This window comes from Bombina bombina, chromosome 3 (genome assembly GCF_027579735.1).
Source record: "Bombina bombina isolate aBomBom1 chromosome 3, aBomBom1.pri, whole genome shotgun sequence".
Lineage (NCBI taxonomy): Eukaryota > Metazoa > Chordata > Amphibia > Anura > Bombinatoridae > Bombina > Bombina bombina.
Genome location: NC_069501.1, coordinates 84,277,206 through 84,291,837, shown reverse-complemented (window position 1 = coordinate 84,291,837; position 14,632 = coordinate 84,277,206). Strand labels below are relative to the sequence as shown.

At 38.2% G+C, this 14,632-nt stretch overlaps 1 protein-coding gene across 1 annotated transcript in view; it reads left to right on the top strand.

Moving 5' to 3' along the window:
* The window catches only part of UMODL1 (uromodulin like 1), a 221,081-nt gene that overhangs the window by 47,274 nt on the left and 159,175 nt on the right, over positions 1-14,632 (top strand). Inside the window, exons 8-9 of the mRNA XM_053705160.1 lie at positions 2,401-2,513; positions 4,542-4,743. Coding sequence (XP_053561135.1) covers positions 2,401-2,513; positions 4,542-4,743 — 315 coding nt within the window. The remainder of the gene's footprint in view (positions 1-2,400; positions 2,514-4,541; positions 4,744-14,632) is intronic.

The following is a 14,632-nucleotide window of genomic DNA, read 5'->3' as shown; positions in this document are numbered from 1 at the left end:
ATTTACCAACACAAAGAATGTTTTGATTCATATTGTCTTGTACACTTTTTCATTAGTCACCTTAAAGCTAAAGAAGATGGAAATAAGAATGAACCCTATTACGATAAGTACATAACCTCATCAGGGCTAATCTCCTAGTGGCCATCTCTACCCATGGTGCACCAACCCCATCCATGACATGTCTGCTGTGCCCCACCCTCTTATCATGGCCCTATCAACATAACACAGAGGCCACCGCCCACAAGTTCCCTCACCCCCCTGTCCCTTCATGAAATGTAGGAGGCATGGAATTCTTACCCAGATCATGACTAAATTAAGCAAAACAGGTTCTGGAAAAGGACCCCAACTGGACAAGGAACCAATTCTTTAAAGCTTTCTGCTGAGGGGAGATTCTCTAAAAAGATCCTTCAGCACTACAAGGTCCAGCACAGGATTCTGGAAGTGCAAATTTTACATGTTATATTATGTTGCACACATGCAAGACACTTTGAAATGGCCACAGACAATATTTTAGATGTGTATTTGCATTTATGGCCTAGATTCACTAAAGCTCCATTCATTTTGATTGTGAAGTCCGTCTGCAGTGCATAAGATACAAATTTATATACTGTATGTATATGTACCTTTACATATCTATATGTATGTAATATGTGATATCCCTTACAGCTAAAGGTATCTTCAGGAAAAAGTGAAAAAATGCAAAGCAGGACCGTTGCATTGTTGCGAATGTCACTTTCAGTATTGGTGTCTTCTAGGCTTTAAAAAATTATTGCACCTTTAATACCAGGCTCTCAAACGGAACCATGCCTTCATGACTGGGCTTGTAAGCGGGGTCGCTCCCTTATAACCGCAAAGACGTAACCTATTCTTGGCAGTGCAGTTTCTAGTTTTTCAGACTACATTATTGAAGTCCCAGTTATAAAGATGTGGTTCCTTGTGAAAGCCAGGTGATGAGACGCAATTGCTTTTGAAAAGCCCAGTCAAGAAGGCACAATCCCGTTTGAAACCATTAGCTTTCTTCTTCAGTACAGATGTATATTTTGCCAAACCAGAAAATAGGGCTTTCTTAATCAATAACTGGAAATATTGAAAAATAGTTCAGATATTAAGTGTCAATATCATCATTGAGCAAACGTGCAGTATACCCATCATACCTGATACAAATGGCATTCATATTGTTTAGCAGTGATCAGGATGAATTCCGATTACAATAGGTTAATCTCACACATGTAAATGAGTATTTCCCTTACATACTGCACAAACAACTGCACTGTAACCTTAAAGGGACAGTAAATACCTTAATATTGTTATATGAAATGTTTAGTTGTGCATAATGAAACTACTTTGCAATATATTTTAATTATTTTTTTTCTGTGTAATTTAGATAAGTGCAGTTTATACAAACTTTATACCTAACCTGATAGCCTGCTGACTAAAGCCCAGATTGGCTCCTCCAAATAAGGCAAATAGTGGGTGGGGTTTTGCTATTGAAATATAATTGCAGAAAAAGGATGTTCATTTGTTAAGACTGTCTTGGCTGATTTGTTATTCTGTAGCAGCTCAACAGAAATATATTGTAATTACAAGGCGTTTATTGTCCCTTTAAGATCCCCAGTTTCAATCCCTATAACAATTTTTTTAAGGACAAATCCATTTTGGATTTTAAAAAACACCCAAATTGGTTTAAACTGAGTTATCTGGAAGATTGTAATCTACCCCTTTGTAAGGATTTGTTCAATATTAAAATGCTGGACAACATTTACAGCAATTTGTTATTTATTATGTCCCTTTAAATTTGGAACTTTAGAAGAAACTAATTGGGATTAGCACAAGATACTCACATATAGGAGGATTGTAGATATACTGATATGCTACAATAAATTATGAGTTACTCCTAAAATATTTATATGGGCTGCTAAAAAGTAAAGTTAAAATGAAACTTTCATGATTCAGATAGAGCATGCAGATTTAAGTAACTTTTGCTTTTGTTCTCTTGGTATCCTTTGTAGAAAAGCATAGTTAGGTAGATTCAGGAACAGCAATGCATTGCTGCTCCTTCAACAAAGGATACCAAAAGACTGAAGCAAATTTGATGGCAAGTTATTTAAAATTGTATGCTCTTTCAAAATCATGAAAAAAAAAGTCTGAGTTTCATGTCCTTTTAAATAATGTGGGTAATAAAGATGACATCTTAACTAAGTTTAATTTCAGTTTAAAATATATATTTTAAATATGCTTCATAACATTATATTCTGGTTGTGCATTTCCACCAATTTAAAAAAAGAATACCCAAAATGAAACATGATTAAGTCACATCGGCTACTAAATTAAAATAAATTATATAAACTGTACCGATTTTAAGCACCCAAAGTTATAGTGAAACTGTGTTTTCTTTTACAGAAGCTCAGATACTAGTTGGTAAACTTAGAATCATAAACCTTGAGCTGACAGAGGATTTACGCAACACCAGTTCAAATCAATATAAAAACTTTGTGAACAACTTTAGCAAAGAGGTAAGAAAAAGCACATTGCGCCCAATTTTACAAAACAAGTGTTTTATGAAAATGAGTATTTCTTGAAGTTTTTTTTCTATCACTGGCAAATTAAACAGCTGGGCTAATAAAACTTGCAGTACAAAGCTTTGATTTGATTAATAGCCGCATATCCATTGTTATGCAACTTTTGTCAGTTGTTATTGTCAGCTCCATGTCACTGAGACAACCTTGCCACATTTAACCCTTTCGTGACAGGGTTAAAGTGCCTACATCGGAACAACTGTTCCGATGTAGACAAATTGAAACTACGCGATCGTGCATACGATCGCGAGATTTCAATTATTGGATCGCATCTGGGGGGCGTCCCTACAATCCTAGGAACGCCCTCCAGACCGCGATTAAATCCCTGAAGCACAGAAGGCTTCAGGACAGCCGTTAGTTATGACGTTCCATTCCGTCATAACGGCTTTAAAGCCCAGTCTAATTATGACGGAATGGAACGGCATAACGGCTTTAAAAGGTTAAGAACCATTATATTGCCTCTACTACTAGAAATATAAAATCTTAATTCTCAATTGGGGCCTGATGATAAATTATTTTCCAAATAGGAGAGATATTGTAATGCAGACTTCACAGGGGCTGAACTCACTGAATGCCCAAAGGAAAAGGGCGGAACTCACCAGCACTGCGATATCTCTCTAATTTCTGTATGTGGAGAGACAAGCCCAGTGCAATATAGAACTGCATAATATGAGACTTTTGTTACACTTACACTTTGTGAATTGTATTTTATATTACTTTACACTTCAGATTGGGTCAATTCAGTATTACATTTAACTTTGCACTTTCTATCTTATATTTTAATACATTAAGATATAGCTTTAGACCCAGCATTGGTTTTATAAATTCTGATTATATCTTGAACGTTTATGTGTTACTTTAACAAATTAGGATCATACTTTGTATATTTCTGGTTATCTTTTGCAACTTACATCGCACTTTGTATTTTCTCTAATATAAAATAAAACAGAGCTTCAGAAAGTGGGAGGGACAGGAGAGTTCTCTTGGCTGAATAGGGTCCAACAAATAGTAGTCCCTTAGGTAGTAAACAGAATCAAGGTGTGCAAGCTGTATGAGTCTACACCAAAACCACAAATATTGCAAATAGAAAAGTTACAGAAGTTCCACCAATATATATAAATAAATTTATTAAGCCAAAGACACAAATATACAACATTTCAGACCCATGTCCTTAATCATGTATGTATGTAGCCGCCAATCAGCAAGCACTACCCAGTGTGCTGAACCAAAAATGGTCCGGCCGCCTAAGATTACATTCCCGTTTTTTTAAATAAAGATACCAAGAGAACAAAGAAAAAGTGATAATAGGAGTAAATTAGAAAGTTGCTTAAAGGGACAGTCTAGGCCAAAATAAACTTTCATGATTCAGATAGAGCATGTAATGTTAAACACTTTTTCAATTTACTTTTATCACCAATTTTTCTTTGTTCTCTTGGTATTCTTAGTTGAAAGCTTAACCTAGGAGGTTCATATGCTAATTTCTTAGACCTTTTCAGAATGCATTTTAACAGTTTTTCACCACTAGAGGGTGTTAGTTCACGTATTTCATACAGATAACACTGTGCTCGTGCACGTGAAGTTATCTGGGAGCAGGCACTGATTGGCTAGACTGCAAGACTGTCAAAAGAACTGAAATAAAGGGGCAGTTTGCAGAGGTTTAGATACAAGATAATCACAGAGGTTAAAAGTATATTATTATAACTGTGTTGGTTATGCAACACTGGGGAATGGGTAATAAAGGGATTATCTATCTTTTAAAACAATAAAAATTCTGGTGTAGACTGTCCCTTTAAAATTGCATGCTGTATCTGAATCATGATTTTTTTTTAATTTGGGTTTCATATCCCTTTAAGGACAGCTAAATTATGTATTTTAGTAATTTAATCTGTCTTGTAAAAAGAAGATAGTAATTCTTATAAGCATAATAGTACTGATTTGTTAAACCTTTTATTTTATTCTGTAAAGATCAAAGAAAGTTTGCCGCAAGAATTATCTCCTAACAATGTAAAAGTGGAAGTTTACGCACTAAGTGCTGGGAGTGTTGTTGTCCATTATCATTTAATAATAAGCAACTTAACAAATCCAATAAATATCACATCAGTAACACTGTCATCTACTAACAAGGACAATATGTTTGATATTGACCAGAATTCCATTGTCTTTACAGGTAAGAAAACTTGTATACAGTAGATTGTAATGATATTAGAGTGGATACATTTCTTGTTTAGTCATTTATTAATATAGGTTGGTACATATAACTGTGTATATGTATAGATGTATGTATGTATATATATATATATATATATATATATATATATATATATGTGTGTGTGTGTGTTTTAATATTGTACATAGTTACTAACATTTGAAAAAATGTCCAGGGACACTTTGCAGCTATCAATTACCTGCATGAAATTTTTACAACAGAACCCTGCCCTAAAGCTCCGCCCACGTTGCCAAACCCACATAATTAGCATAATTTAGCTCCACCTATTTATTATTTAATATTATAGAGAGGTTCCCTCTGCCTTACACAGATAGCCCCTCACCTGTACCTTATATACAGATATATCATATTATAGAGAGGTTTTCTCTACCTCACTCACAGAGCCCCTTCACAGTAACTTATAAATCAATATATATTTAATATTATAGAGAGGGGTTCCCTCTGCCTTACACACAAAGCCCTCTCACCAGTAACATATATAAATATATATTATTGAGAGGTTCCCTCTGCCTCACACAGAGGCCCTCACCAGTACCTTATATACTGATATATAATACAACAAAGCGTTTAATCGGCCTCTCACATACACAGTTCTCTCCCCTGTGCATCATATGCAATTATAATACTATAAACAGGTCTTCTCTGCCTTACACATACAACTCTATCCCCAGTACCATATATAGAGAAATATAATACTATAGTTAGGTTCCTCTGCCTCTCTCATACACACACAAACCCTCCCCAGTACATTATATACAGATATTTATTATAGAGAGATTTCCTCTTCCTCTCTCACACACACAACCCCCTCCCCAGTACCTTATATATAGATTTATAATACTGTATACACGTTCCCTATGCCTCACACATAATATTATCGAGAGGTTCCCTCTGGTTTACACACACCCACAGCCCCTCCCCTGTACCTTATATACAGATATATTATCGAGAGGTTCCCTCTGGTTTACACACACCCACAGCCCCTCCCCTGTACCTTATATACAGATATATTATCGAGAGGTTCCCTCTGGTTTACACACACACACAGCCCCTCCCCTGTACCTTATATACAGATATATTATCGAGAGGTTCCCTCTGGTTTACACACACCCACAGCCCCTCCCCTGTACCTTATATACAGATATATTATCGAGAGGTTCCCTCTGGTTTACACACACACACAGCCCCTCCCCTGTACCTTATATACAGATATATTATCGAGAGCTTCCCTCTGGTTTACACACACACACAGCCCCTCCCCTGTACCTTATATACAGATATATTATAGAGAGGTTCCCTCTGGTTTACACACACACAGCCCCTCCCCTGTACCTTATATACAGATATATTATAGAGAGGTTCCCTCTGGTTTACACACACACACAGCCCCTCCACTGTACCTTATATACAGATATATTATAGAGAGGTTCTCTGTATCACACACACACAGCCTCCTCTCCAGTACCTTATATAGAGAAATATAATACTATAGAGAGGTTTCTCTGTCCTTCTCACACACACAACCCCTCCCCAGCACATGTTGTAGTTATATTTTAGAAAAATTCCCTCTTCCTGATTCCTCTCACACTCACAGCCCCCTCCCTAGTACCTTATATATAGATTTATAATACTGAATAGAGCTTCCCACTGCCTCACACATACACAGACCCTCCTCCCCAGTGCATTATATACAGATATGTAATATTACAAAGAGGTTCATGCCACGTCACTGACCAGGATCCGTCATCTGCCGCGTGTGAGAGGTCTTGGTGCTCCGTGTATGCGTGGCAACGCGGGGTCACGTGCCTGACCACGAAATTGTGATTCTAAAGGACTCAGAGGAGAATCCCTGGCACAGTCCGGGACATTTAAATTCCAAGACTGTCCCGGCAAAAACGGGACAGTTGGCAACTATGATTGTATAGCCACTCAAGAAGTGAAACAATACCCAGTTTGCATTAAGGGTATTTCTGACATACTTCTCTACTACTATGAATATGTTAACAACATTTTGCAGGCTTTTTGTAGATCTTCAACCAAGAACACTTCATCATCTCCAAATTGATACTGGTTTACACAATCTAAGACTCTACCCTACCCTGGAATTTTAGAGGTATAGTTGATCTTGGTGGCTGAGAGTCAGGCAGGGTAGCAGAGAAAAAAAATCGTTTTTTTGGGGTGGGGAGAGTTGATTGCACACATTTGTTAATTCGCAGACATGCACACCTACAAGCATTTTCTTTCTATCATTAGACTACAGAACTGAAACACTTATGACCCTGGCAGTGTTGAGAGTAAATATAAAGTAGTGTCATATAAAGGGTAATTCTAGTGTAAAAATATAATATTATATCAAAATATAGCATTTTATTTGTACCCTATAATGCCCTTTAAACATTGGTTAAGGAACTTAATTGTAAGTGATTCATCACTATACATTAGACCACATGCAAAACAAAAATGTATGAATGTATATTTAGAACATGTTTTAAAGACCCCTAACCTACAGACCTCTCTGGCAGTTATTAAATTAAAGGACCACTAAATACAGCAAAATTGCATAATTAACAGATGCATAATAAAAGGACAGTGTATTAGCACTTGAATTTCAAATAAGCAGTATATTTTTATTCTGACAAATTTAACAAATTATTTCCCCGTATCAAGTAGCCAAATCTTCACAGAGATTTGTATTTCATACATTTTAATAAGAGGTCCTATCCTCTTGATGGTTTATAACAATATATGTACAGAAAAAAATGTATTATTACCTTTGATCATTTAAAAGAGAGGTTTAGAGAGAGTAAATACAACGTAACTGCTGTTAATTAAACATTAGTTAACAGGCATTTATGACATACCTAAAATACTCCAAATAACATTGAGGGCCAGGTGATAAGTGGAGTGCAAGATATCACTTTCGATGAAGCGATATTTGCGCTCCACTTACAACCAGTGCACGCTAATGTGTTTTGGTATAACAAGTTAGACGCAATGCAAATGCGACCTCGAATTTGCTTTGCACAGAAGCATTGCGCTTCCATAGGCTCCAATAGGAGCCTTGTTGTGATGCTGTGAGAGACGACATCAGAACCTCGCGCAGCGAAGGGGGTAAGCAGCACAGCGATGGCAGCATATTTTTAAATATATATTTATATGACTATATACATATATATTTATGTGTATATACAAATATTAACCCCTTAACGACACACGTTGTACAGGGTACGTCAGACACAAACTGGTCTTTAAAGACCAGCGACGTACCCTGTACGACGTTAGGGGTTTAAAGCATCTTGAAGCGATCCTGATCACTTCCAGACGCTTTAAAGGTATTGCCGTGATCTTTTGATATTGAGGCATCACTGCAATACCTTTTTTGGCACACCGATGTGTCCCTCTCTGCATCGGCCAGCGATGGTGTCGATCGTTGGTGGGTGGGAGCAGCTGCAGGGAGGCGGGTGGGCGGCCCATCGCTGGCAAACTTCCGACCAACATTTGTGCAAGATGCGATCCAGACCGGCAGTGGCCAAATTGGAAGTGGTGGGAGAGGGTGGTGGGTTACAGAGGAGGGGGTGGAAAATAACTTTTAAAAAAGGGATCTGGGAGGGGGTATGAAGGGGGCAGCTACACTACAGAAAAAGTGGGGTTTATTTTAAAAAAAAAGAAAAAAAAAAGCCACATTTGATTGCAAAGTGGGTACTGGCAGACAGCTGCCAGTACCCAAAATGGTGGCAAATAGTTAGTGGGAGGAGGGTTAGAGAGCTCTTTGGGGGGGATCAGGGAGGTTGAGGACTAAGGGCGGGGGTCCTACACAGCAGAATATTTATTTATTTATTTTTAAAAATTAAAAAAAGCCTTTTATTTTAGTACTGGCAGATTTTCTGCCAGTACTTAAGAGGGCTGGATAATTGTGGGGTGGGGGAGGGAAGAGAGCTGTTTGCGAGGGATCAGGGTGTGGGATGTGTCAGGTGGGAGGCTGATCTCTACACTAAAGCTAAAATGAACCCTTTAAGCTCCTTACAAGGTACCTAATTAACCCCGTCACTGCTGGGCATAATACAAGTGTGGTGCGCAGCTGCATTTAGCAACCTTCTAATTACCAAAAAGTAATGCCACAGCCATAAATGTCTGCTATTTCTGAATAAAGGGGATCCCAGAGAAGCATTTACAATAATTTGTGCAATAATTGCACAAGCTGTTTGTAAATAATTTCAGTGGGAAACCTTAAATTAGTGAAAAAGTTTGTGAAAATGTGAACAATTTTTTTTTTTATTTGATCGCATTTGGCGGTGAAATGGTGGCATGAAATATACCAAAATGGGCCTAGATCAATACTTTGGGTTGTCTACTAAAAAATATTCATACATGTCAAGGGATATTCAGGGATTCCTGACAGATATCAGTGTTACAATGTAACTAGTGCTAATTTTGAAAAAAAAAAAAATGGTTTGGAAATAGCAAAGTGCTACTTGTATTTATTGCCCTATAACTTGCAAAAAAAGCAAAGCACATGTAAACATTGGGTATTTCTAAACTCAGGACAAAATTTAGAAACTATTTAGCATGGGTGTTTTTTGGTGGTTGTGGATGTGTAACAGATTTTGGGGGTCAAAGTTAGAAAAAGTGAGTTTTTTTTCCATTTTTTCATAATATTTTATATTTTTTTTTATAGTAAATTATAAGATATAATAAAAAACAGAATTTATGTTTACCTGATAAATTTCTTTCTCCAACGGTGTGTCCGGTCCACGGCGTCATCCTTACTTGTGGGATATTCTCTTCCCCAACAGGAAATGGCAAAGAGCCCAGCAAAGCTGGTCACATGATCCCTCCTAGGCTCCGCCTACCCCAGTCATTCGACCGACGTTAAGGAGGAATATTATCATAGGAGAAACCATATGGTACCGTGGTGACTGTAGTTAAAGAAAATAAATTATCAGACCTGATTAAAAAAACCAGGGCGGGCCGTGGACCGGACACACCGTTGGAGAAAGAAATTTATCAGGTAAACATAAATTCTGTTTTCTCCAACATAGGTGTGTCCGGTCCACGGCGTCATCCTTACTTGTGGGAACCAATACCAAAGCTTTAGGACACGGATGAAGGGAGGGAGCAAATCAGGTCACCTAAATGGAAGGCACCACGGCTTGCAAAACCTTTCTCCCAAAAATAGCCTCAGAAGAAGCAAAAGTATCAAACTTGTAAAATTTGGTAAAAGTGTGCAGTGAAGACCAAGTCGCTGCCCTACATATCTGATCAACAGAAGCCTCGTTCTTGAAGGCCCATGTGGAAGCCACAGCCCTAGTGGAATGAGCTGTGATTCTTTCGGGAGGCTGCCGTCCGGCAGTCTCGTAAGCCAATCTGATGATGCTTTTAATCCAAAAAGAGAGAGAGGTAGAAGTTGCTTTTTGACCTCTCCTTTTACCTGAATAAACAACAAACAAGGAAGATGTTTGTCTAAAATCCTTTGTAGCATCTAAATAGAATTTTAGAGCGCGAACAACATCCAAATTGTGCAACAAACGTTCCTTCTTTGAAACTGGTTTCGGACACAGAGAAGGCACGATAATCTCCTGGTTAATGTTTTTGTTAGAAACAACTTTCGGAAGAAAACCAGGTTTAGTACGTAAAACCACCTTATCTGCATGGAACACCAGATAAGGAGGGGAACACTGCAGAGCAGATAATTCTGAAACTCTTCTAGCAGAAGAAATTGCAACTAAAAACAAAACTTTCCAAGATAATAACTTAATATCAACGGAATGTAAGGGTTCAAACGGAACCCCCTGAAGAACTGAAAGAACTAAATTGAGACTCCAAGGAGGAGTCAAAGGTTTGTAAACAGGCTTAATTCTAACCAAAGCCTGAACAAAGGCTTGAACATCTGGCACAGCTGCCAGCTTTTTGTGAAGTAACACCGACAAGGCAGAAATCTGTCCCTTCAGGGAACTTGCCGATAATCCTTTTTCCAATCCTTCTTGAAGGAAGGATAGAATCCTAGGAATCTTAACCTTGTCCCAAGGGAATCCTTTAGATTCACACCAACAGATATATTTTTTCCAAATTTTGTGGTAAATCTTTCTAGTTACAGGCTTTCTGGCCTGAACAAGAGTATCGATAACAGAATCTGAGAAACCTCGCTTCGATAAAATCAAGCGTTCAATCTCCAGGCAGTCAGCTGGAGTGAAACCAGATTCGGATGTTCGAACGGACCCTGAACAAGAAGGTCTCGTCTCAAAGGTAGCTTCCAAGGTGGAGCCGATGACATATTCACCAGATCTGCATACCAAGTCCTGCGTGGCCACGCAGGAGCTATCAAGATCACCGACGCCCTCTCCTGATTGATCCTGGCTACCAGCCTGGGAATGAGAGGAAACGGCGGAAACACATAAGCTAGTTTGAAGGTCCAAGGTGCTACTAGTGCATCCACTAGAGCCGCCTTGGGATCCCTGGATCTGGACCCGTAACAGGGAACTTTGAAGTTCTGACGAGAGGCCATTAGATCCATGTCTGGAATGCCCCACAGCTGAGTGACTAGGGCAAAGATTTCCGGATGGAGTTCCCACTCCCCCGGATGCAATGTCTGACGACTCAGAAAATCCGCTTCCCAATTTTCCACTCCCGGGATGTGGATAGCAGACAGGTGGCAGGAGTGAGACTCCGCCCATAGAATAATCTTGGTCACTTCCTCCATCGCTAGGGAACTCCTTGTTCCCCCCTGATGGTTGATGTACGCAACAGTCGTCATGTTGTCTGATTGAAACCGTATGAACTTGGTCCTCGCTAGCTGAGGCCAAGCCTTGAGAGCATTGAATATCGCTCTCAGTTCCAGAATATTTATCGGTTAAACACTAAAAAACTCTAAGCCATCTCCGTGGAGATGTTGCCTGTACAACGGCAAAGAGAATGACTGGGGTAGGCGGAGCCTAGGAGGGATCATGTGACCAGCTTTGCTGGGCTCTTTGCCATTTCCTGTTGGGGAAGAGAATATCCCACAAGTAAGGATGACGCCGTGGACCGGACACACCTATGTTGGAGAAATAATAATATCTTTAGAAAGTCCATTTAATGGAGAGAAAAACTGTATATAATATGTATGGGTACAGTAAATGAGTAAGAGGAAAATTACAGCTAAACACAAACACCGCAGAAATGTAAAAATAGCCCTGGTCCTTTAGGGAAAGAAATTGAAAAATGGCCTTGTCCTTAAGGGGTTAACACACACATATTTATATATATATATATATATATATATATATATATATATATATATATATATATATATATATATATATATATATATATATATATATATATATATATATATATAGTCATATACATATATATTTACTGGGAACACCCCACTAGTGCAGTTAAGTAGTAAAAAAAATATACTTTTAGACAGTTAAAGGAACAGTATATTATAAAATTGTTTCTCTCTTAATGTGTTTCCAATTACTTTTTTTTACAAGCTGCAGAGTATAAAATGTATGAGATTTGCTTTTTAAGGTTTATTTGTGTATATGAATTAGCTGATTTTGTGTTTTGAAGCCACAACCTAATAAAATGGGTTGAGCTTGTAGGAATAATCAGATCTCATTACTTTATCACATTGTTTAAATAGACATGTTTCTTTATCTTACATCTGTCCATAAACCAATCACCAGTACTTGGAGAGAACAATGGAAAATTAACATTTTATTACCTTATCTCTTCTATACCCCACTGGGAGTGTAATTTCTTCTACTGGCTGTGTTAACACAGCTTGGCCTCAAGGCCAAAAACTTTAAGGATAGGTGTGGATACCACTGGCTACATAAACTATTTCAAATGCCAATATAAGGACAATGGAAATACTTATAAACAATTGAATACACTCCAGCAGGTAAAGTGGAACATTGGGAACAAATTAAAGGTTAGAACATTTTTGAGTAAACTGTCCCTTTAACCAGAGGCACTTTTAGAAAATCGGATCTCTGGTTAATTTTCTAAAAACGAATTGCTACCACAAGCTCGTGGTAGCAATAACCAGCCACTTGTAATGACTAGTTAATTATCGCGCACCCGCAAATGGGCTATAATTTAGCGCTCCACTTGTAATCCAGCCCTGACAATGCACAAGATTATTGCTACATCAAAAAACAAGCAGAAATAAGAAATGCCCACCGTCGGCAATGCTAATGAGCAGAAACGGCAAACAATATAGCCCAAAAACATTGCCTGAGAGCGCTGCATAATGAGATTACTATAATTAAAATAATAACAATATCAAACCTTTGAAGAGAGTAAATCAAGGGATTGTGCTAAATAAAAAAACAACAATAAGAAACGAAAGTAAGAAAGAGGACAAAAGAGAGAGAGAGAGGAATGAATAAAGCTAACAAGGATATCTACAGGTAGGAAAACAGTAATTATCAGCAATTTGAAAGTTAAAGCTACCCAAACTATTCTAATAAATATTCAGACAAGTTACCATAATTACTGCTAAAGCAATGACCAGAGAGTATAGATGTTCAAAAATTAGCAGTAAATACAGATGCTAAAACCCATGAAAAAATTATATTACAAATATTATATCTAATATATCTAGAAGTAATAAACATGAGAACAGAAATATACTTTCAGCACTGAGAAAAAAAAAAAAGATAATAATGGAAATGGTCTACTAAAGGAAGATCACTTATTTATTGCAAAAATAGAAATATGACCAATTCTACATTAAAGCAGAATTACATAGGAGACTGATTCCTAAAGTTTATAAAAGGGGAGATAATTTGTTTTTTCCCCTAGGCCTGTCCTTTGACTAGTGGATGCCACTTATAGGTAGTGATGTCGCGAATAGTTCGCCGGCGAATAGTTCCCGGCGAACATAGCATGTTTGCGTTCGCCGCTGCGGGCGAACATATGCGATGTTCGATCCGCCCCCTATTCGTCATCATTGAGTAAACTTTGACCCTGTATCTCACAGTCTGCAGACACATTCCAGCCAATCAGCAGCAGACCCTCCCTCCCAGACCCTCCCAGCTCCTGAACAGTAGCCATTTTAGATTCATTCGGAAGCTGCATTGTTAGTGAGAGGAGGGACAGTGTAGCTGCTGGTGATTTAATAGGGAAATTGATAGCTAGGGTAGTGTATTCAGTGTCCACTACAGTCCTGAAGGACTCATCTGATCTCTGCTGTAAGCACAGCACCCCAAAAAGCCCTTTTTAGGGCTAGAACATAATTTTTTAATTTTTTTCCTGTGTAATCTAATTGCAGTTGCCTGCTTGCCAAGCCACTTGCCCAGTGCCACCACTCATATCTGGTGTAACAGTAGTGTAAATTTAAAAAAAAAAACTTTTTTGACTGTGAAACATCAGTCTGCTAGTGTAATCTAATTGCAGTTGCCTGCCTGCCAGCTTGTGTGCCAGGTCCACTTGCCCAGTGCCACACCACTCATATCTGGTGTAACAGTAGTGTAAATTAAAAAAATAAATAAACTTTTTTGACTGTTAAACATCAGTCTGCTAGTGTAATCTAATTGCAGTTGCCTGTCTGCCATCATGTGTGCCAGACCCACTTGCCCAGTGCCACACCACTCATATCTGGTGTAACGGTAGTGTAAATTTAAAAAAAACAAAACTTTTTTTGACTGTGAAACATCAGTCTGCTAGTGTAATCTAATTGCAGTTGCCTGCCTGCCAGCATGTGTGTCAGACCCACTTGCCCAGCGCCACACCACTCATATCTGGTGTAACAGTAGTGTAAATTAAAAAAAAAAAACTTTTTTGACTGTGAAACATCAGTCTGCTAGTGTAATCTAATTGCAGTTGCCTGCCTGCCAGC